Below are 24,312 nucleotides of genomic sequence, written 5' to 3' on the forward strand. Positions count from 1 at the left end.
ACCAATTCACAAAACCTGGAGTGAACCTGCACACTCTTGACCTGTATCCTGAGAGTACACCCACACTGGTCCCTAACATAATTACTTTTTACTAAACTATGTTTGATTTTCTGCTCTTTCCTTGAAAAAGAATAATGAGCATTCAACCAACATGCTATGTTCTGAGAGTTTCTCAGTATTTTACATTGAGTTGGTTCCTTGAGGCATCCCATAAGACATTCTTGCTAGTATTTTATTGCAAAAGATCTCTATATTTCTTCCGGAAAAAAACAATGGTGAGGTTTTGGTATGAGACAGTGATTTTTAAATATGTTTGTATCATCGCCTTGACTGTTAGGATGTTTAGATATGAAACTAAATTTTATGCTAGTAATGGCCTATTGAATTATGAACGAGGATGTGCATGATCATGGATGCCCTTCCGTTCTGATTTCTGTCTGCTTTCCTATCAATACTTGATCCTCCCTGCAGTGTACCTGTCTCAAATATTTAGAGACTCTGTACCAGACTCTGTAGACTCAGACAGAGTTTGTACCCTCATAGAGTTTCTGTTTCAGTAGGAAAATAAACCTTTTGTTGTTTTTACCCATTTACAGTGTGTGTGTGTGTGTGTGTCTGTCTGTCTTGTCAATATTCTTAACTGCTTTCTCTATGAATTAGGCAAAGCTCAGCCGAATGACTAAGGGTGCAAGTAAAGAAGATGTAATTTCACCCGCCTCCACTCTTTGAAATGGGAGTGTTAGTGCAGCTTAGAGTTCCCTTCTTTGTTAGGCGTCAAGTACAACCCCCATCTCCAACTTGAATTAAATTCAAATGAAAAGATTTTGCTCACTCAGATTCGAAAGTTTTCACATTTGCTATTTTCCATATCATTATGCTATGTTATGTTATCTCAATTCATTTATCCATTGGACAATCTGCCAACTCCCTTTACTCAGAATCTTTACATGCCTGATGCCGTCTTCTGGAATTTTCTCTCAATGCTGTGTTTGTCTCTGGGGAAGGGTCCTGTCATCCTGTTTAACTTTCTCTTTCTATTCCTTAAGCACATTATAAAGCCCATTTGATGGCTTTACTGAAATGGAGACATTTTCTCTCCTCTATTGCTCTGCCACAGCGAGCTGCTAACCCTATCCAACTGAAAAATAAGCGTAATTTAATGTTCTTGCTCTTGGCAAATTTGTGTTACTTTCTAGAAATCACAGTTACCCTTCTGAATTTATTATAAATCAGAGCTTAATATTCTATCTGAAGCATTTCTAGGAATTGCTGTTGAACTTATCAGTATGCAGAGTAGAGCCCCACTTGCTTTTGTTCTTTTTTGTTTTCTGATGATCAGAATTTCCTCCTATCTTTGATCACTTGGAGCCCATTACATTTTTACAAAATTATTAAAAATTATCAATTCAAGTAATTCATTATCATCTACAAATCTTCAAAACCTTACAGTAAAATAAAACTTGGGCCAGAAATACGAATGCACATGTAGCTGACATTTTAAACCATTTTATATTTTCATTGTATTTTACTCACATTTAAATTGCTTAAGTTTGAAAAGTCATGATGCCATTGATGGAAAATTAGGGCCAGGTTAGGGTTTAAAGACCTTAATTTCTCTATGTGATCATAACCATGATGATAGCCAGTAGTAGAAATATTTTCTCCATTCTTATTATTTCCTTCCTTAGAAAAGACCACATATGCTAATTTAAAGGGTTGTTTCTTTTGAAAAGGCTTTATTTTTTAAAGTCCCCCCCTTATTTTGAATCTCTCTCTCTCCATCTGTATCTGTATGTCTCTGTGTGAACATGTCCATTTTAATAGAGATGCCCTTGGAGGCTGGAGGCATCAGAGTCCACAATCTTAATCACTGATTTAATGTTACAGTCTCCCAAAGCTTTACTTTTGAGGGAGGTAGATGTCTGGCTTCTCTGGCTCAGAGTTTATATGAAGTTACCATGCTGGAGAGTTGACTTACACGGTTAAGATCCCATCCTGTTCTTCTAGAGGACCTGAGTTCAGTTCTCACACATCCATTGGACGACTCACCAGAACCTGTAGCTCCGTATCTAATACCTTCTCTTCTGTTTCTTGGGCACCCTTCCCTCGACTTACACATAAATAATAATAAATCTTAAAAATTGAAACTATACTTATAATTTTTTTTAAGCGAAAGAACTACTGTTCTTTCTGTATTTAGAAATGCAAGATGGAACCAGGCTGGGTGGGACAAGTCTTTAGTCCTAGCATTCAGGAGGCAGAGGCAGGTGGATTTCTGAGTCTGAGGGAAGGGTAGTCTGCAGAACACATTTCATTCCAGCCAGGGTTACATAGAGAAACCCTATATTGAAAAAAAAAACAGAAAAAAAAAAAAAACAAAAACAACTTCTACCACTACCAGCAGCAGCAGCAGCAGCAGCAGCAGGAGCGGCACCACCACTACAGGCACAGCATAGTGGCTCAGCCTGGCAATCTCAGCTACTTGGGAAAGCCAAAGAAGGTGGATGATGACTTTAAAGACTGCATATCCAGCCTGGGAAGGCTATCTCAAAATAATAATGATAATATTGAAATAAAGAGGTAAAGATACAGCTTTGCTGAGGGCACTTGCCAACAGGAATAGGGCCCTGGGCTTAATTCCCAGTACTGTAAAAAGCCAGAGCAAACAAGGCAGCCTTGAGAAGTGATGACTCATGCTCACAATCCCAACTCTCTCTAGGATAAGGCAGGAGGAGAGAAGCTGACATCCTGGATTACATAGTGAAATGCTTTCCTTAAAAAAAGAAGAAGAAGAAGAAGAAGAAGAAGAAGAAGAAGAAGAAGAAGAAGAAGAAGAAGAAGAAGAAGAAGAAGAAGAAGAAGAAGAAAGAAAGAAAGAAAAGCCAAGGAAAGTGATTTTGGCTTCTTTCTGTATTCTTTCTTCCTCCGCTCTTTTACAGCTCTCTGTCCAGCTTTTCACACCACTTTTATTATGATCTAAAAATTGCTTCCCTCTGTTCCTCTTCTATGTTTTAATTCAGTTCTCCTCCAGCCTGCTTATTAAAAGGGTCATGACCTCTTCGAGAGCAAGGCCTTGATTGGAAACACGGAAACTGGCCTCAGTTTTTGCTCTATTTCTCAGTGTCACTCACATATTTGAACTTGAAGATACTTAGTCTGATTGGATGGACTGAACAGATTTTGAGTCATTAAAATTAAATTGATTAGGGCTGCCAGGATGGCAGAGCAGAAAAAGGTGCTTGCAACCCAACACCCCAAGACTGATGACCTGAGTTCAGTCTCTGGAACCTACATAGAGATAAAGAAGAGAATAGACTTCACAAGGTTGTCCTCTGCCCTCCAGCTACACACAAAGAATGCATGTGTGAATGTGCAAACACACACACACACACACACACACACACACACACACACACACACTAATGAAAGTAAAAACTAAACTGATAACATACCATATAAATACGACATGGCTCCCCACTAACATGCATAATTTACTTCTTTGTAATTGTTTTTGAGTTTAGATTAATGAAGAAAATACATATGTAAATCTATTTTATATGAAAGTCATATAAAATTATGTTGAAGATGTCATCTTTTGCCTCTTTTTAATTTTTAATAATGCATTTAATTATGGCATTTTCATACATACGTGTCACACTTTATTCATGTCCCTGTCATTCACTACTAGTGCTCTGCTTTGTCCCAGCCAACAGTCCTGAAAGCTTTCATGATACATGCATTATTTCTTTCTCTCTTGCTCTCTTGCTGTCTGTCATTTAAGTTCTCATTCTTCTCCAGTTCACAGTGACAGAAGACAGACAGACAGACAGACAGACAGACAGACAGACAGACCACACACACACACACACACACACACACACACACACACACACACACACACATCTGTATTCCTTAATCAAGATTAAATGTGGAATTTGTCTTTCTGAGTCCGACTTATTTCACTTAACACCATGCCTCCTAGCTACGTTCATTTTCCTGCAGGTGTGAAGATGTCAATTATGTTTTGGAATGGATAAGTTCAACTGTGTTTATGTTCGAAAATTTCTTTCTTACTCATCAGCCTGATGGATACCCAGACTGATTCCATTTCGTGTCTAAAGAGAACACCACATCAAAGAACTAAATGATTCTGTGCACAGTGAGAGATGTGAATCTAGTTTCATTTTTAAGCATGTGGATATAAAGTTTTCCCAACACCATTAGTTAAAGAGGCTGTCTTCCCACCATTTTAAGTTTTTCACCCTCTGATTAAAAATTGGGTGTCTATAGGTGTGTATTTATTTCTGGACCCTTTGTTGTAGGTCACTTGTCTGTTTGTCTGATTGTGTGCAAATAAGTCCCATACTGTTTTTGTCACTATGGCTAGGCAATATCATTTGAAATCATGAATTGTGTAATCCCTCCAAAATTGTTTTTTGTACTAAGGCACTTGTTCTTATTATAATATGTACATTAGATATCCTGCATATCATATATTTACTTTATGATTCATAACAGTAGCAAAATTACACTTATGAAGTAATGACAAAAATTTTTACGGTTGGGGTTACCACAACATGAGGACCTCTATGAAAGGGTCTCAGCCCAGGACGGTTTAGAACCACTGTTCTAAGGATTACTGGGGTCTTTTCGAATCCATAGGGACTTCCCTAGTTATGTGATAAAAATATTGGTATTTGGATGGAGATCGAAATAAGTCTATAATCTAAATCTATTCAGTAAGTTAGCCATATTTTTACAATATTAATCCTATAAATCCATCAGCACTGGGGAGAGAACTTTCCCTCTTCTATTGTCTTCTTTAACTGCTTCTGTCTCTTAAAAATTCCTTCCACATCCTTGTTCAGGTCCATCTGCAGGTGTTTTTTACAGCTATTATGAGGAGGATGGGATATGACATTTTGATAGTTGTTTTGAAAAATTATTAGTTATTTCTACGTGTATGGATATTTTGTCCTCATGCATGCTTGTGCACCAAATATAGGTCTAGTGTCTGTAGAGACCAGAAGATGGCATTTGATTCCCTGGACCTGAAGTTATAGACAGATGTGAACTTCTGTGGGTCCTAGGAATCAAACCCCTGTCCTGCAGAAGAACACCCAGTGCTCTTAACTGCCCAACCACCTCTGTTCAGCTCCAGTAGCTGTTTGTTTTAAAAAGACACATCCTCCTGGAATGTAATGGCTTCAGTGTAATGTCTGACTATAATTTCTGGGCATATTCTTGCTTAAAAGAACAAGGTAACAATACTCTCTTAAAGGGCCCGAGGACTGCAATTTAGAAATACATCAACTAGGGTATTGTCTTTACAAGCTGTTTCTCTGTCTTTTCTAGAAAAAAACAATAGAGCTCAAAATTTAGAGTTTGTTGTTCTGAGATGAGGAATTTAAAATGAAAACATTCCTTCCTACTGTCATGTATTCAAAGCACAGAAGAAGACAGCCCCTAACCCGATGCTTGTGTTGTTATTAAGCTGCTGTATTTTTCTCTTCTCCATCTGGGAGTACACACCTGTTTGCTTGTTTTGGTGTCTCTGCTAGCCTGTAACCTCTGCAAGAATAGGAATCTCTGTCTGTTGTTTCTCTCTCTCTCTCTCTCAATGAAGAACAAGCTGTGGTACAGGTATTAATCAACTGATTTATTCATGTAAGTAGTATCTATTCATCAGGGGCATATATGTATTCTGGATGTTCTCCATCTTAAAGCTATAGAGATGGTAGTGAATCAAGCCATCAAATTGTCTACTTTTATAGAACTTATATTATATTTGGAAAGTTGACATAATTGACATAATAATTGACATAAACACATAAGCTGTGTACTGTATCAGAGACTGACAGAAGGCAGATGGCACAGGAAGCAGGAGAGAACATTTGAACAGAATGGTCTAGTGCCATCTCACAAACAAGGTGCCATTTGTTAAATCTTGAAACGTGAATTCTATGATCCATGAAGACAAAGAGGTCTTTGGAGGTCAGCCTCCTCAGGCCTTCCAGAGCTTGTTCCCAAAACAGACTCTGGAGTTGTTGTTCTGTTTTTATGATAATACTCTGCTTTAAGATCTATGTTGGATCGATGGAGATGGCTTAGTGAGCGATAACACTGCGATTCAAGACACTAGGACCTTGCTTGTGTCCTTAGCACTCACAAAGCTGAGTGTGGCTGCATGAGTCAATAATTCTAGTGCTTGGAAGTAGAGCCTGATCATGGATCACCTAGTTTTCTGACCAGGAAGACTAGTTAGAAACAACAACAACAACAACAACAACAATTATCAAAGCCCAAACTGGGAGATCCAAGTTCAGTGCAAAACCATGACTAACGAATCAGAGAGACACATTAGATAAGTGTTATTTTGACCTCTTACAGTCTCCACATGTGTGCATACACAGATAAATACACAACACACACACACTTACACACATATACATAAACACACACATATACTAACAAAATAATGAAACCAATGAGAACCTATGGTTCTCTCTCTTGCTACATCCATCCTTGTCCCTCCTTTGCTTCTAAGATCTGCACAAGAACAACCAGCTCTTCACTTTCCCCATTGTAGACCTTCTAGAAAGGCCTCCTCTCCGTTCTCTTCACTGTAAAAAACAGCATCCTGTAACATAATAGTTTGTACATAAAGAGTCTTCGTGCTTCTGTATGACGCTTCACCCACCCACATGTCAGCAAATCTCATGTCAACTTATCCTCAATCCCCTCCACATATCCTCATTCCCTCTCCTAGAGAACTGGCTGAGAACAGGAAATGAAGCAGCCAGAGGTCAAAGGGCACAATGAGTAATTAAAAACAAAATGTAACAGCACAGATGCCTAAAAATGACATGAGGGAGTTCATTGCTTGGTATGCTGATCTGAAAATTAATAACAAAAAATAAAAATAAATGTATGCAGGAACACCAAGCTGATAATCTTTGCTCTTACATAAATGCCAAATTGAATTAAAAGCTCCCATTGCCTTATAATTTCTACATGGGTCCACTAACATGGATGACAATTATAACAATGAATTAAATGGATTTTTTGCCATCTGAAATCTCTCTTTATAAAGTGAGATATTTAAGAGTGCAAAATATGACACAATATAAAACAGTGTGCAGCAAGATCTCAAGTTTTCAAAATATTGAACCCACTTGACGACAGATAATGTAAGAGCCGGGTGAGAATCATATGAAGAACTGGTCAAGGTTGATTCATTACCGTGTTCCCTCTATCAACATTGGCTTTGATGAACTGGATTCCAGTGATCAGCCCTTGATGATGCCAGTTCCTCTGAGACTGGGTTGTCTTAAATAAAGATACTGAAGCACTAAGAAATATTTTAGCTTCAGTTGATATTCAGGAATTAATCTTAGTAAAGTCTACCAGGGATTTTAAATTATTTAAATGGCCACTAATGATCCCTGTGAACTAATCTATTGCATTAATTAGTAGACAATACACAATAAGAAAGGGGCCAGCTCAGAACGATGTACCAATTATTGTCATGGATGAAACACAAGGTTTTTGCAACGTGGTAAAGATCTTGGCAAAGTCCATGTGAATGTGCCCATTAAAGTTATATTCTTAAGACGTCAATGTCAATGGAAAAGCAATGCTGTAGAATGTAATCCAGTGTAGTAGTTCCAACTATACAAACTCATACAAATTCAAATTTCCTTGCTTTGTTTTGAAGGGTCTGTTCATGACTAAAAGTGAGAGATGGTACATGTTTAGACAGATCTTCAAAGATATTTGTTTGACCATAGCTGTCTGGCTGGAATTATTGTCCCATAAAATTAAGCAATCAAAATGACTATAATTTCTAATAATATATTACCTAAAAACAAAAAGTAGAATTTATGAAGTACATTTATCTATTGCAGGAGATAAAAGTAAGAGGTACTAAAAGCATATTTAATTTTTTTGTCTGCAAACCAAAAGCTATTTTAAAGTACTAGCCTTAATACTAAGAATATAAATAAGAAACTAATAATAAGAAATATAAAGTTGATTACTTTCAACTGAGGAGAGCCATATATATCACTTACTTTAAAATCATTTTTTTCCCTTGAAAGGTTTTCTGAGAACATCTCTACTCCATGGGGATAATCTCAGTGGGCTCTTTGTCACACATACATACAAGAAGATCTGTCTTGTGCAATGAGTGTCTTTTAAAGCTGTCAAAGAGTCAGGGTTTGATGCTGGATGGCCTGAGGCATGGAGACTTACTACTGCTTCCCTCTTACTTTCTTCAGTCTATATAAATAAAGTAACAAAGTGCCTAAAACAGAAGAAAATAGAATCCCGTTGAGTAAAGTAGTCTTGGCAGACGCCTTTATGATGTGGTACAGGATTAGGAAAAAATAAACCCAGCAGACAATTGACTCCAGAGAGTAATAACCATAAACTCTGAATCTACTATGCATGTAAGTATTTGCCCATGGAATATGGAAGATAAATGATGCTCTTGGGGCCAACCTACACTGGCACTTCTTACTCTTGGTGACCAAAGTTGAAAGGAAGCTGAAGGGTAACTTCAGCATGTGTGGAGTCATTGATGTATTTTATAGATCAGAGAAGTTGGCAATCAGTGACAGACACAAGAAAGCACACACTTCCTCCCTCTGGAAATATATTTATAGTTTTAGAAACTGTATCCATTTTCCCAGGGACTGGTAACTAAGCAAAATGCTGTATTTTCTTTCTGATGCTGCTGTGTGGATAGACATGAAGTATACTCTCTCCCCACATATTTTGTATCATCAAAATAGTAGAAGTGCTGTTATTATGTAGGTAGACATGCATTGCATGATCAAAAAGGAGACAAAACCTAGCCATCTCTGATGTTTAACCTAACACTGAGAGCTCGAGAGGTTTTTTACTTAAGGTTTGTTTTTGTTTCCTATGGTGGATGTGGATGATGTAGAACACAAAGTTCAATGTGTATGAGTATTTGGCCTTAAAATCTATTTTCATGGTTACTCATTTATCTATTTTAAGATTTATTTTTAGTGTGTGTGTGTCTGTGTTTGTGTGTGTGTGCATGTGTGTGTGTGTGTGTGTGTGTGTGTGTGTGTATGTGTGTGTGTACAGGTGCCAGTTGAGTTGAGAAGAGGGTGTTAGCTTTGTGTGGAGCTGGAATTATGGTAGTTGTATGCAGCCTAACATGGGTACTGAGAGCCAATCTTGACCATTACTGGCTCCCTGAGTCATCTTCTACACTCTATCTTTATATTTACATTTAAAATTTTATTTTTAAGATACCTTTTAAATTTTTATTCTATGTGTATGTGAGTGAGTGCCTGTATGTGTGTATGTGTAGCGTGTGCCTTCCTGGTACCTTCCGGGATCAGAAGAGGGTGTTGGATCCCTCGGAACTGAGGTTATAGATGCTATGAACTAAACCTCAGTGCTCTGCACAGGCAGCAAGCGCTCTTTACCACTAAGCAGTCTCTCTCTTCCCCTCCGTTTCCCACTATCAGAAAATAAACCTTAAAAAACAAACTTCATTACTTAAAAATTTAGTTATTTTTGGATACTCTGTAGCCTTGCTTGCATTTTGACAGCAGGAACAAGAAAGCCCTGCTGTTGAAAAGCCACAGATAGTTTCCAATTCTGGGATCATTACAATGCACAAAGCTGTCAGGACCCCAGAAGTATTGCCTGCACAATCCAGGGGGAAGAAGCATTATTTTCTGCTTCTTACTAGAGAATGCAGGCTATGCTTTTCTCACTACTTATTACTATTTGGAAGAAAGGAAGAGAAGGTAGATTTACAGCAAAGGAGAGAAGCATTTTTTTTTTTTCTGTAAAGTGCCAGATAGTAAATATTTTAGGCACCGGAGTCAGGTGGACTCTCTTGCAGCCGACCGTTGCTACAACTGGAGTGCAAAAGTAACCACAGGCTGTCAATGAATGAAGTGTATTTTGATAAAACTTTATTTGCAAAAAAGGTGCTGGGAAAGATTTAGTCCAAAAGCTATAGATTGTTGACTTTGGGTTTGGTCTGAATGTTATAAAGTTATACCCTTACCAGAGGAGCAATTGGTATGTTCTGGGACAGGGGAGTTCATGTTCTTTAAGGATGTGGCCCTTGATACATCCACTGTAGTCCAGCGGAAGGTCCTGTGATTATATAGCCACAAACATACTCCATGGGTTTAAGAACAAAGAAGAGGACCTGAAGTTGGGCAGAGAGAGACGCCGGGAGTTGAGTTGGGAGTGAACCAGATCCAAATACACTGTATGAAAATCTCAAGGTTTTAAAATGTCAGCAATGTGATTTCCACTCTGATCTGGCCACACGATGGCAATTCTGCTTCATAATTATTTCGTTCCCCTTGCTTTCTCGTAAGTCCTTCAGAAGGAAAAAAAAACCTTCATCTGGACACTTTCATAATGAAATGTACTATAGATGTAAAGAATAGGGTGGAAATAAAAGGAAATTTCTGAGTTCTCTGTCTCTGTAAATGTAAACATAACAGAAAGTAGATGTGAACAAGTGGAACTGAACGTTCTGAAATGCCTTTTTGAAATAGAAATTAGTTTTGAATTTTTTAATTAGTTCTTTGTGAGGTGTGTGGGTTTGTTTGTTTGTTTTTGACAGGGTTTCTCTGTATAGCCCTGGCTGTCCTGGAACTCACTTTGTAGACCAGACTGGCCTTGAACTCAGAAATCCGCCTGCCTCTGCCTCCCAAGTGCTGGGATTAGGGTTAAAGGCATGCACTACCACTGCCCAGCTTCTTTGTGAGTTTTACACAATGTATTTTCAAAACACTCACCCCTTTGCCCCCAACTCTTCCCAAAGCCTCTTTTCCTGGCCCATGCAACTTCCTGTCCTTTGTTTCTTCTTAATCCTTCAAGCAGTGTGTTCTGCCCAAATAGTCCTGTCTGCATGTCTTCCACTAGAGGATGCCAGCATTACCAGGTACTATACTTTTAGTGAAAACTCCCCTCTCTTCAGCCAGGGGCTGACAATTACCTATAGCTACACTGTTTGGGATGGGGTTATATGCTAAGCTCTTAATATTTTGCAACTGCAGGAACTGGGAAAAAGGTGGTTTGCTTTCTTCATTGCTCCTGCTTTGTCATGTGCATAAAATGAGAGTCAGCTGATCAGAAGGGCATTTGATCTTTGTCTCCTCTGTTTAATGTTGCCTGGTGGAAACCATAATTGGAACAAAAAGCCATAGGAGATTAAGCAGGCACTATTATCTGAAATGGATGTCAGGCAATGTGGGTCTGACTGCAAAAGTCTAAGCTTAAGGAGTTCTCTAGAGCGTGTCTTTTTCACCATGAAGTTTTGGGAAATAAAAATTAACTTTTTCCCTGCAGTTTCAGAGCACTTTCCCCTAAGTATTTGCATCTTTTAAAAAGATTTTCACAAAACTCTTAAATACAGTGAGAAAAAAGTAACTACACATACACAAATTTTATATGTATATAGATACATAAAGCTTTTTAAGCATCTCTGAGAACTCTCAGAAACATTGTCTTTGAGAATGATTCAGAGAATCTCTAAAAATGTATCCTAGACACAAAGGATTTTTTTAAGATCTTTTCTTTAAAGGGGGATTGGTTTCCACAAAAAGAAAAAAAATGAGAAGAAGGTGCAGATTTCCCATGACCTCAAAGTTCAGATTTTTGTTTCATTGAGTATTATAATTTTTTTTTTACTAATTAGAGATTATGTCCTTCAATATGACATGAATTTACTATGGTCAACAATAATGTACGACTGGAAAAATATCACCTGGAGAACATACGTTATGTGTGGTGCCCTATTTGGGCCATTGTGAGTGAATGAATGAGCACATGAGTGGATCGTTTGAGTTTTCAGATTACTTCTTCAGATTTACTTTGCAAGCTAAACTTATTTGTTGGAACCAGCATTAGGTCAGGGATTAGAAGGCATGGAGTCTGCTTCAGCTTCACTGCTCCCTAGCTTAGAACTCTTGGACAAGCGTTTTAGCCCCTTTCAACTTCAATTTCTTCATTAGTAAATATGAAGTCTTGTTCTTGTCATGTACACAGGATTTGATTATGTATGGAAGGCAATGAAAGTACCATGTAAGTATGTCATATTTTGGCCAGAGAATTACAAAGTTTTTGAGAGCAGGCTTGTATCTTACTCCTTCAAATTTAAGAAAATTTCATTGATTATGTACCAGGTACATACATTCTTCACCATGGTTGAGAAAAGACATTTCTCAAAGATCATTTGATGACTTATATCAGCTAAATTTCAAATGGCAAATACTTATTCACTTGTTCCCCAGAAAACTGAAAATGCAAGTCATTGCAAGATTCTATTTCTACATTGTATTTTTGAAAGGAAGACTATAAACTAGCTTCTATGCATGGTAGATTGCCTCTGACTGATGGCAATTTGCAAAGGTAGTGATAATGTTAGGGTTAGAGACTTCTTTGTCAGTAGCCAGAAAGGCAGCTAAGCCATAGACACCAACAGAAAGTCAACAAGACTATTTATACTAAGTCCTTAAAACTCATTAGATATACTTAGTGCCTGCTCCAACAGGTGATTCTCCTCTTTTGAGCAACTGGACTTAGCATTACTGAAAATCTACATAAAAAAACTACTTTGCAATTTTCTGTGTCAATGTGTATGCTCTGTACACATGTGCATATGTAATATACATGGGACAATACAATGCTAAACAGTTACATGTGAAATCATAGATCCCTAACTCATGAAGTTGATAGTTCTTTTGTCCTGCATTCACTGTGTGTGTTTGTGTGTATGTATGTATGTATGTAAATCTTATGATAACTAAGGAAACAAAAATTGTAATTGTACAGGCTTGAATCATAGAGGAGTATTCAAACTAGTAATTCATGCAAGCTTCAAACTTGTCATTATTGATAATCAGAGGTTGTCATTGGGACACATTTACTGTACAAGCCTTAATTTCTTGGATCATTTAGATACTTTAATGTTAATAAAAACAGAAATCAGGATAGGTATTAGGAAAAGGGTGACAGTAGTTAGAATACTCTTTTGTGTAGAATTGAACTCAACACATTGACTTCACTTGCCCTTTAAATTTTGGTGTCTGAGAGTTTGCCAACCAGAGAGTGGATAATTAAACATATGAATAGTCTGTCTGCTAATACCTAGAATGATAGACCAGAAGGATATATGAACAGAGGAGTCACAGAGGGAACTCTGGTTCATGTTTCAGTTGTGACAGGATTCTCCAAACAGAGGGCTCTTCACACAAGGGAGGAGGTATAGTTTCCTATCTAAAGGCTGAGCTAAATAAACTATCAGGTTCAGCTATACAAAACTACCACTACTGACAGCCTGAACCAATTGCATTTCAGCAGTTTCTCATGGTTCAACTTTACATGCTACATAGGTGTTAGTGCTAAAATTTACTATATACAAATGACCAATGCTTATATCCAGCCTAAATTCTATACACACCTTCCCAGGGTACAAAGAATGAGAAGGATGAAAAAAAAGATACTTTTCAAGCTGTTGTTTTAAAAAAATATCTCTGTAGTCTAAAAAGCAATCAACTTGGTCACTTTCAAACCTGAAATTGATTTTGGTGCAGGAGAGATGGCTCAGCAGTTAAGAGCATTTGCTATTCTTGCAGAGCATCCAGGTTCAGTTCCTAGCACCTACATGGTGGTTCCCAAATATGTAACTCTAGTTACAAAAATTCTGACACATGTGGCCTCTTCCCCTGACATTGGACACACAGACACACACACACACACCACCACCACCACCACCACCACCACCATCACCAAAAATTATAAATCTTTAAAAAACTTGTATCTTTCATTTTGGCACAAAAAGTTTAACAACTATCAAGGATAGTTAAAATATGGTTTAAAATAAGTCTTTCAAAACAAGGGTGAGAAAAGTAAACATAAACAATGATCCTTCTTACTGAAAGCAAAGAGCAGTTGGAAACTCCAGGTGGCTATTTTCAGCTCCCACCTCAAAGCCTGCTGTCAGGTATGTCATCATCACATACCAACTGGGTGAGTAGCCAGAGGGAAACATGTCAGCGAGACCACATTGTTTATTCTCATTCCTGTGGCCTGCTGTACTGGAGAAGGAATACAGAGCAGGTGCTGCTCAAGTTTACAGCGTGGGTTGATCTTGGTACTTCAACTTATTTTTGGCTACTTTAGTACCTTTCATCATTTTTGAAAATATTGCACCCATATTTATGTGTGATTATAGAAGCCAGTTTTTTTTTTCTACAGATATCACGACTCAATCTTGAAGGTAAATGCTAATGACTTCTGGGAAAAATTTATTGATTATCAGAATAGGTTCTGATGGTTCTCAAACAAGAATTCAACATTAATAACACAGAGATTCACAACTTGGTCTGGGTTCCTAGAAATCACTGTTTATAGTTTTACCTTGCCCATCTAACTAGTCATCAAGAACAGCAATTTAGGAGCTATAATTACAGTCTCTTTCTCCTTATCCACTGTTCTGCTTAGAGTTGGCTGTACTTCCAATTTTAAACCTTTGCCCTCCTTTGAATCTGTTTTTTTCTCATCAGCTCAGATCATAAACATCTTTCTGTTCTACATGTTCAGCAGATAGAACTTGCTCTCAAAGATTGAAAAACTGTCACACAGTCCTGATTTTGCATTTCCTAACCCCCCCTTCTATCCCACATAGAGGTTTAGTATCCAATTGGCATGATTGCTCACTACAGTAAGTAATTTCACAGGAAGGATATGGGATGGATTATGAAATACTTGAAAACAGTTGAAGGCTGGGGCTGGCACTTCTGCTGAGCCTGATGACCTAAGTTTCTTTCCTGGGACCAGAAAGATGGAAATAACTGACTTTTGTAAGTTGTTTTCTGACCTCCATCACTCGAGTATGCATGCACGTGCACACACACACACACACACACACACACACACACACACACACACACACACACACAGAGAGAGAGAGAGAGAGAGAGAGAGAGAGAGAGAGAGAGAGAGAGAGAGAGAGAACACAGTAAATAAATATGTTAAAAACAAAAAAGTTGAAGTCATTATTCACTAAAATCTTTATGGGGCAATGAATGTATCTGTCCCAGAGAAGGTTATGAAATTGAGGGGTAGTGCATAAAATCCTAAGAGCGGTGCCATTATATCTATAGCAGTTCATTTCCTTTGCATGAAGGGAGTCTAATGGAAAACTTCATAACTGCAGGCATCCTATTCTGTCATTTCTGACAGGAGTAACGTTAAAATTTTGCTCCATTTAATAAATTGTACAATAGGAGAAATGGCTGATCCTAGGCATATTTTTGGCCTTATGCACCTTCCTCTAAATTCTGTAAGACAAAAACTAAAAATCATAAAGGAAGAAATCAGATCTCATTCACTCATTAATTAACTTCTCCAATTTCCTTCTAAAATAAGAAGCTTCCAGGGCATAACGGAAGTTTTCTGTTGAAATCAGCTGTTGGTAGTCCCTGCTGTCACTCATGCCAGTTACTGAGTTTCACAGGGAGGTACAGGGCTAATACAGCATGGAGAAGACTTTTCTCAAAGTATTCATCCATGGCTCATAGTGGCTTTATCCTAGTCTCCAAATCTAGCTAAGGGTTTCAAATTAAACTCAGTCAATTTTCTATTTTCCTAATGGAATTTTAGCTTAGTTATAAATATTTGAAGGTTGTCCAATATGTAAGGGAGAGGGGTACCTTTCAAAGTATTGGTCTTGGTTTCATGATTAATAGGCAAAATAAAGTTTCTGATTTTATGTTAATGTGGACTCTATGACTTCAGTTTATTAAGCCTGTCTGGTGTAACAAAGAAGGAAGTAAATAATGTGTTTATGAGGCGACAGGAGACTTCAGTAGGTCTTGGGATGGGAAAGAACAGCAGAAGAAAATATGGAAACTTCTCCAGTTGGCTGAGTGAAAAAGTGATTCATTGCTGAACTGTGCCCTTCCCTCTCTGCCTAGCATGTGGTCCTAGGCAGACTCCTAATCTCCTTAGGACTGACACCTATTTTCTATAGAAGCAGCTGACCTGCAGAAGATCCAACCTACTTCTAGAAAAGTTTGAATATGTGCATATTATTTCTTGTGGTGCTATTTTTCCAGATAGACAAAACTGTCCATTACTCTATTTTACAAAACAGTAAGAACATGACATCGACCTTTTAGATTTTGAGTGTTGTGATTCAGTTTTGCTGAGCATAGCTATAGCTATGAATTTTTTCTAAGCAATACTTAAAGAGTGATTGTTCAACATACTAAATTAAACCTTAATAGCAGTATGTTTGAGGAAATTGAAACACAAAGCATCTGAGCCTGTGCAGAGTGTGGGGTTGCTTTTCTCTTGTCAATGGGTGGAGGGGTGGTGTTGGTGGACAGTCCCACAATAAGATTATTTTGCTGTCATATTCTCAAGCAGCCACAAAGGTTCATGATGAAATATTGTGAGAATAGCTTCTATGAAATTATCAAATGGAAGAATATTAAGTTGCTTATCATTATGGGCAGTAGTTACCTTTTACATTTCTGTAAAGTAGTGAGTTACCAAGTACATAATCAATGTTCCCAGGGCAAGCACAAAAATCCCACAAGATTTGGTTCATCAAGTGATCCATGCATGGCCTTCTTTTATCTGTATATCTGTGTAGTGAAATCTTGTTCAATGCACCTGCTGTTTTGTGAATGCTGACATCATAGGCAACAGCAAGTGCCAATGACTCATGCGTGAAAAGACTTTGTCTCTATGCACTTGCTTTCTTCGTGAAGCTCATCACAAGTGTGGGCTTTGGAACATTACACAGCACTTCAGCACTGCCCGTGGGGGACCACTTTAAACAGTGAAATGATCAACAAATGCTCAAGAGTGAGAAAAGCAAGCCAGAGAAGAGGTCCGGAAAGAGAGCTGAAGCAAGGGAGCAGAGTCCCCTTGTTTGAACTCAGCTGGGAACTCTCTCTCTCTCTCTCTCTCTCTCTCTCTCTCTCTCTCTCTCTCTCTCTCTCTCCCCCTGCCATATCTTACTAATTCTGTGATTTTTTTGTCTCACCAGTCAATTTCTCTGAGTTAACCCATTTGTCTGCATGGAACCCAGAAATAACGAGGTGCTACTCTATTGTATTCACCTTTATTTAGGAGGTAGATATTGGAATTACTGTTGTCCTTTTATGGAAACCAGGAGCTTAAAATAATACCTCACTATAAACACAGAGTAATAAAAAACAATACTTATAATTCATATGTAAATAACATCTTTCCATGCCTTAGAGCACATTATTGTTAGATAAAGGTTTGCTTTAACATCAATAAATAAACAGGAATGACAACCCGGGGAACTATAAAAGCTGCAGGAACATGAGAGTAATGAAGGTTGTTCCGAATATTGACCGACATCAGTCTTTCGACCATATCCTTATTATATGCCACAGATAACTGCAAAGGTCACCAAGAGGAATAAAACGAGCAAATAATGATGCCATGATTCTTAATGTTTCATAGTTTACAGTTGAAAGCCTGTCAGTATGTAATGACAATCCCGGAGTCCACAGCACTCCCAGGCCAGGGTAACATCATTGTGACAGATTAATATGATCATTCACAAACAATGCAAAATTGTGGGAAATCAAGTGAAGCACTGAAGCTTCTCATAGCAGACTTGACAAGAGACACACTATCCTTCCCATCTGACTAATGAAGGATTTCTTTGACAGCCACACAAGTCTACATGAAACTTTCCAATTCAGTCTTTAAAATGAATGTTTTCCATTAAGTAAGAGCTATTTGTTAAGACACCATTTCGTCCAGACTTTAGGCATTCTATATTAGAAATACAGGTTTCTTATGTACTTCGCAAGAAGGATATGAATTAAAATAATAATAAATTTAATTTAAAGTTTAATTTAAGTCTAAATTTTGTGATGTGAAAATATAGAGACAAAATTAAACTATTTAAATCATATTTTCACCCATGCTTTAAACAGAGTTTCCACAAATCTAAGATCCCTATGTGATGCCCAAGTATTTCATTGGTCAATTAAAGAGCCATCTTCTTTCTCTATTTCCACTGAATAACTTCAGGAAGACTAGATATCAGAAGCAAAGGGCATCTCTAAATTATTTTCCTTCGATTTGAAATAGGTTTAATGTTACATCCTTTCTACCAAGGGAAATTAACTCCAAAATACTTGCAAATAATTTCAGTCAAACTCAATCAGCTCCAGAATGTGTTTTTCTACACATTGTGAATATCTGAATTAACCTAGATGCTTAGATGAGTCTCTCTCTCTCTCTCTCTCTCTTTTTTATAGTATTGTCTGCTCTCCAAACCCTTTGGTGGTAAGATGCATCCACAAAAGCAATATAAAGGAGAAAGAAATTATTCTGATTTGCAGTCCATGGCAAAGGCAAGGTGATAGGACTTTAAGTCCTATCACCTTCACAGTCTGAAAGTGATGCACATTGAAGTCATTCCCTTCTCTTTTTTCTTTTCATTTATACAATCTAGGATCCCACTCAGGGAATGACACCACCCAAGTAGGCAGATCTTTCCACTTCACTTAACATAGTCAAGGTATACTCCCACAGATACAAACAGAAGTTCCTCTTTCAGATGATTCCAGAATTTATCAATTTGACTTGAGATTAAGAGTCACAGTGTCTTAGTTACTTTTCTGTTGCTATGATAAAATACCCTGACTCAAGTAACCTAAGTGAGGAGTCATAGCTCCTCAGAGAAATAGTCTGTCATGGAAGGGGGACCATGGCAACAGGAGGAAAAGGCAGCACCAGGAAGCCAGCTTGTCACACTGTACCCACACAGGAAACAGAGCATGAGCAGGAGGTTAGAACTAGCTAGAAAGCCTCAAGGTCCACCTCCATTGACCGAGGCACACCACTGCGGCTCCACCTCCTAAGGTTTCTACCACCCTCCCACACAGTAGGATCATGCTCGAACACTTGAGCCTATGGGAGCCATTTCATGTTCAAAGTCCAACAAATAGCATGCAGAATGATTTGTAAAAGTTTCAACTTGGACATATACATACACACATGTATTAGAAAGGGTAAAAGAAACCTCCTCCCTTTCTAGGGAAAAGCACCAGTAACATCTTTAAAATGTGTCTCCATGAGGACTTTCAGGCAGCGAAGATTTTTGAATATGGAACAGTGGATGAGTGCCTTGCAAGAGGAACAGTGTATAATGACCCAAAGAGGCAGTTAAAGTGGCTCCGTCCAGTCTGATTTCCAAAGTCATAGCATCAGATGCTGCAGGTGAATCTTGGTTAGTTCACTCAGCTTCCGTTTTTCTCTCATCTCATAGTCTACACATTGCTCTCGAGTCCCTCCTTTCAGTTCATCTTTCTCACCTTACAAACTTCACTCACTACGGACTCAGAGTCTGATGGTTTCCTTGCCTTTCAGGCTCATGACCCATAACATGGAATTTCCATTTTCCTATGTCAACAGCCACTGTCTGCTTTCAGAGTTCTGTAACTTGGTCTCATCGAACCCAGCGGGTCATTTCTTGTTAAGACCCAGAACACTTTCCTTTCATGCAGGTCACCTGAAGTCTCACTAACTTTGCTGGTTCCACTTTGTCATCTCACACAGACCCAGGTGTAGTTGTAAGTGGGAGTTAGCTCTTACCTAACTTCATTGGTAGTGTTCCTGCTTGCAACTAGATGGCATCATGTTTTCTAGTCTAGTCTAAGGCTGCATTCTGGTTTTTACTTTCCAGGTTGCAAAATTACATTAGCTTCATAGGTTAAGTTTTCATTCAATACAGTCATTCTTAAACTTCATTATAATGACGTTTTAAAAAATAAAGCAGATGGATACAAATACAGAGACCCACAGATGGACATGATGCAGGGAGAGGGAAGGAGGGAGGGAGGGAGGGAGGGAGGGAGGGAGGGAGGGAGGGAGGGAGGGAGGGGGAGAGAGAGAGACAGAGAGACAGAGAGAGAGACAGAGAGAGACACAGAGAGAGAGAGAGACAGAGACTCTAATGACATTTCTCCATCAAACCCTTCCCCTCAAAGCTCAAAGAACATTGTGGCAAAGGAGGTGGAGAAAGTGTGGGAGCCAAAGGAGGAGATGTAGGATACCAGTGGAATCAGGTCCTCTAAATCATTGGAGTAAAGATCATGTGATCTCACAGAGAGTAAAGCAGTAAGTACAGGGCTGGACCAGGTCCTCTACGTATGTCCTACACTTTTGGTTTGGTGTTTTTATGAGACTCCTGAATGTGTGAATGAGTAGGTCTGTGATTTTTGTACCTTCTTTTGACACTCTCTTTCTTCTCTTGGATTGCCTTATCCAACTTTGATGTAATGATATTTTATTTTGTTTTGTTGTTATCTGTTAGAAGATTTCTCTTTTAGAGAGACAGAAACGGAGTGAATTTGGATAGAAGACAAGGTGTTAGGGGATTAGATGGAGTAGAAAGAGGAGAAAGAATGTATAAGAAGAGAATCTATTTTTAGTAAAATGGAAGAAAGAAAATATAAAAAATATTTTTTATAAATGGCATCATATATAATATAAAGAACTTTTAAGTACTGCTAGATCTTGATCCTTGTGCTACTGATAATGCAGTTGAATGTCTGTATGGTCACTGGGATTCATTCACCCGTACTCAGGCTCATGTTTCTCATCACCTAAGAGACACAGATGTGGAGCCCATGCCAAGAAAAGCAACATGTGGTCAATTTTTACAGTGGTAACCCCAAGCAGTCTCAGATGGATCTCGGTACACACAAAGTAGTCAAAGTAGTGGGTGTGAAACATTCTTCCCCAATCAGATCCCTGCCAACATGTTTCTGAAGATCCTTAGCAGTCCAAAATCTTTCTATGTATTTGTTTTAGAGTGTTAGAAGAAAAGAGTTCTTGCCGCAGGTTTAGTGAAAAATTAAACACACTCAGGATACTTTCAGTGCTTCTGTGCTCTGGGATGTCATTTCTGTAATTAGATTTGAATTGTACTATGAGTCCCTAGATCCTCAAGCTTATAAATACACTTTTATCTACCAAAGCAACTTCAGTTTGAGTTTGCCCTAAAGCAACTTTAAAAAAAATTACAGGATCCATCATTTTGTATCATGAACTCTAAAATGAAAAGCTATGATTTATTCATATTTTCATTTACAGGGAAGAAGTTGTGTTTTCTTGAACATGTCTGGGATTCCAGCATATTGTATAACTAAAAGACTATTGTTCATTACTTATTAGATTCAGGTATGCTATACCAAACCATGAGTCCAAAACTATTCTCATGGAATCCCTAATTCATAGAACATGTTCTACGTAGGAGGATGTAGGTTGAACTTCTCTCCAGGAAATTCATATATTATAAACAAACATTTCTTAAAAGTCTGGAAACTCAAGACTTCAGACAGAAGCTGCCATCCTTCAAGAATTCCCTGGAGCTCTCTTGCTCCAGTAGCTGAAGTGGATCTCCCTTTTCTTGCCCAAATGTGAAGGTGTTAATTTGATGCATATAAAGAAAGCAGTGAGTGACTAGGAAACAGTGAGAATGAGGGGTGGGGCAGGACAGCCATGAGCAAGTTCCCCAAGCAGAGCATCTCTATTCCTAGTTCTCATTTGCAGAATCATTCTTGTCCAGGTCTAACCTGAGGGCTAGGTATATTTTATTCTGCTGATGGGTACATGTTTTGCCTCATAGCAAGAATAGAGATTGGTAAATTCATTTCTCTTGCAAAGAAATGTGTGACTTAAAGTTTACATTTTTCAAAACCATAGGTGAAGAATACTGGCTGGTAGGTACCACCTTTGAATTATATTAAAATATAATTCAAAATTATAGAGGAGAGAACCTCCTCTTTACTTAGCTGTAAATGAGTAGCTCATATGTGGGATTCTGTGAAGGTTTTCTTTTGCTTTTGTTACTTATATGGGTCCTAGATGAGGAGGTATGGGAATGAAAACACTTCTGTGTGATGTAGCAGTAATGGGCAGTTACCACATGTTTTCCTGTTTTCAAATATTGAATTGCACTTTGGGAAAGTAAGAGAGCTTGTTCTTGTGGGGCCAACTAGGGCAATTCTCCCATTAATGACACTATCATTGTTACCTGATTCTTGACCCGAGTGTAAGGCCTGTGTAACATCAGTCAAACACATACTTATTGAGCTACTCATGTATATGGGCACATATGGGCTTCATATTTTGTTGTACTTTAATATACCTCCTTAAAACACTCTCAACTTCTGACCATATTGCTCAATTATATTGGCAGTTTTTTGGCTTTAATTGATTATAGTCAGAATATTTCAAACAAGAACCTAGACAGTGAGTATGTCTTCCATACAGGAAATTATTGTTGTTATTGTTCTTATTTATAGATATGGTATAAGAAAGTATAGAATGGTTTTCTGGAGCCAGACTGGGAATATTAAAATTCACATAAAACTTGTTAAAGAGCATTTATATATCATACACAATAATTAGTTTATATGTCTACTAACTCAGTGCTATAAATCAGGTATTTAGGTTAATGCATGCCCTTGGTACCATTATTCAAGTCAAATACTCATCTGGCCATCTTGTACATTTGGGGCATGGGGAGGCTGTAGAGTTGGCTATTTCTAGCAACTGTTTTCTATTATATCCAGCTGTTCTCTTGTAATGGGTAATTTGAAACTATGTTATGGAAATCTAGCTGTGTATCAGTATTCGGCTGTTGGGATCGCACTGACTAAGATTGCTAACTTTTCACAAAAGCAAAATGTAAAAACCAAAACTACAACAAAAGTTGAGCATCTATCATGTGCCAGGTTCTCACTGTACTCAGATCCAAGGTTTCATGAGTTCATGAGGCAGAACACATTCTAAAAAGTCTGCAATTATAAGGTTGCCATGCCTTAAGAAAAGACTCAGTAATTTTATTTTTTTCATAATTTGTATGACAGCATATTTAAGAGTGATAGCTGGAAAATAGTCATGAAAAGGAAGGTGAAATCAAGAGTGAAAATCTTTTCCTGGGAAGTCCCTTACATAGTCATCCTATCCCTCAAGTATTCTGGGACTAAAGCCAGGTTTGTGACTAAATCCAGTCCATGAATAAGTGGACACCAATGAAAGAGACACTTAAAGAATGTCCTTTAAGGCTGGGGAGATGACACAGTGCTTAAGAATACATGCTACTTTTGGAGATGACCTGAGTTTGGTTCACAGCACCTACAATAAATAATTCACAACTGCCTACAACTCCAGCTTCAGAGGACCTAACACCTCTGGTCCCCAGAGTCACACATATGCATATGCCCATAGACACGCATAGACCCATACATAGCATTAAAATATAAATACAATCCAAAAATTTAAAAACAAATGATCTTCTTTAGCCTCTAGAGCTATGGGTAAGATGTGACAAGACCTTTAAGAATATCTTTATTAACATTCCAATGACCACATCAGCTTGGAATAGAAGGGCAGGAAAAGCCTCCAGACTAGCTGTTCACTGGGGCTGTATATAGTTAGCATCATTTGTGGGCTCAAGCTTGGGCTTTAGCCAGGGAGAAAGAAACCTTCTCTCACATTTAGGAGGGTCAAGTTTTGGATATTGTGGAAGAGCTTCAGACGTGTGTACAGGAAGGATGAGAGCTTATGCAGTACATCACCCCTCCCATATCTAGACCTTAGAAAATGGAGATTCACAAGGCTAACTGACACTCTCTTGCACATCAGAACTGAGAATTTAGTGAGAGTCTGTTTCAAAAATGCAATGGACCTTAATATCCAATTTTCTGAATACCTCCTTGTATGCTGACTTTTGAGGAACCTCTGTGAAGTCTACAGGAGTAACTTTTGTATATTGAGAATGCCTGATAGAACCAGCTGTCCTTTAAAATTTCTGACAAAGTTCATCTTGGTAGGAAGGGGCAATATGACAGTCTCAGGAGTGCTTTATGAAGTCCCAAGTCCAACCATGGGATTTTTTTTTTATGATTTGTACTATATTTCTTTTCTTTTTAAAATTTAGATATTTTCTTCATATACATTTCAAAAGTTATCACTTTTCCTGGCTTCCCCTCCAAAAACTCCCTATCCCATTCCCCCTCCCCCTGCTTACCAACCCACCCACTCTAACTTCCTTGTCCTGGCATTCCCCTATGCTGGGGCATTGAGCCTTCTAAGGACCAAGAGCCTCTTCTCCAATTGATGTCCAACAAGGCCTCCTCTGCTACATATGCAGCTGGAGGCCCAACCATGGGAACTTGTGATATGTTGAACACACTGGTTTTGTATAAAAGACTCCAAGCCAAGGAAAGA

At 38.2% G+C, this 24,312-nt stretch overlaps 1 protein-coding gene across 4 annotated transcripts in view; it reads right to left on the bottom strand.

Moving 5' to 3' along the window:
• The window catches only part of Kcnq5 (potassium voltage-gated channel, subfamily Q, member 5), a 564,252-nt gene that overhangs the window by 201,685 nt on the left and 338,255 nt on the right, over window positions 1-24,312 (bottom strand). Inside the window, exon 1 of one of the 4 annotated variants that reach the window (XM_011238368.1) lies at window positions 8,073-8,098. The exons of the other annotated variants lie outside the window; for them this stretch is intronic. Within the exon in view, the coding sequence (XP_011236670.1) occupies window positions 8,073-8,083 (11 nt within the window). The 5' untranslated portion in view covers window positions 8,084-8,098. Of the gene's footprint in view, window positions 1-8,072; window positions 8,099-24,312 lie in introns of those variants that run through there. 4 annotated transcript variants of the gene reach the window in all.

Source organism: Mus musculus, chromosome 1, assembly GCF_000001635.26.
Source record: "Mus musculus strain C57BL/6J chromosome 1, GRCm38.p6 C57BL/6J".
NCBI lineage: Eukaryota > Metazoa > Chordata > Mammalia > Rodentia > Muridae > Mus > Mus musculus.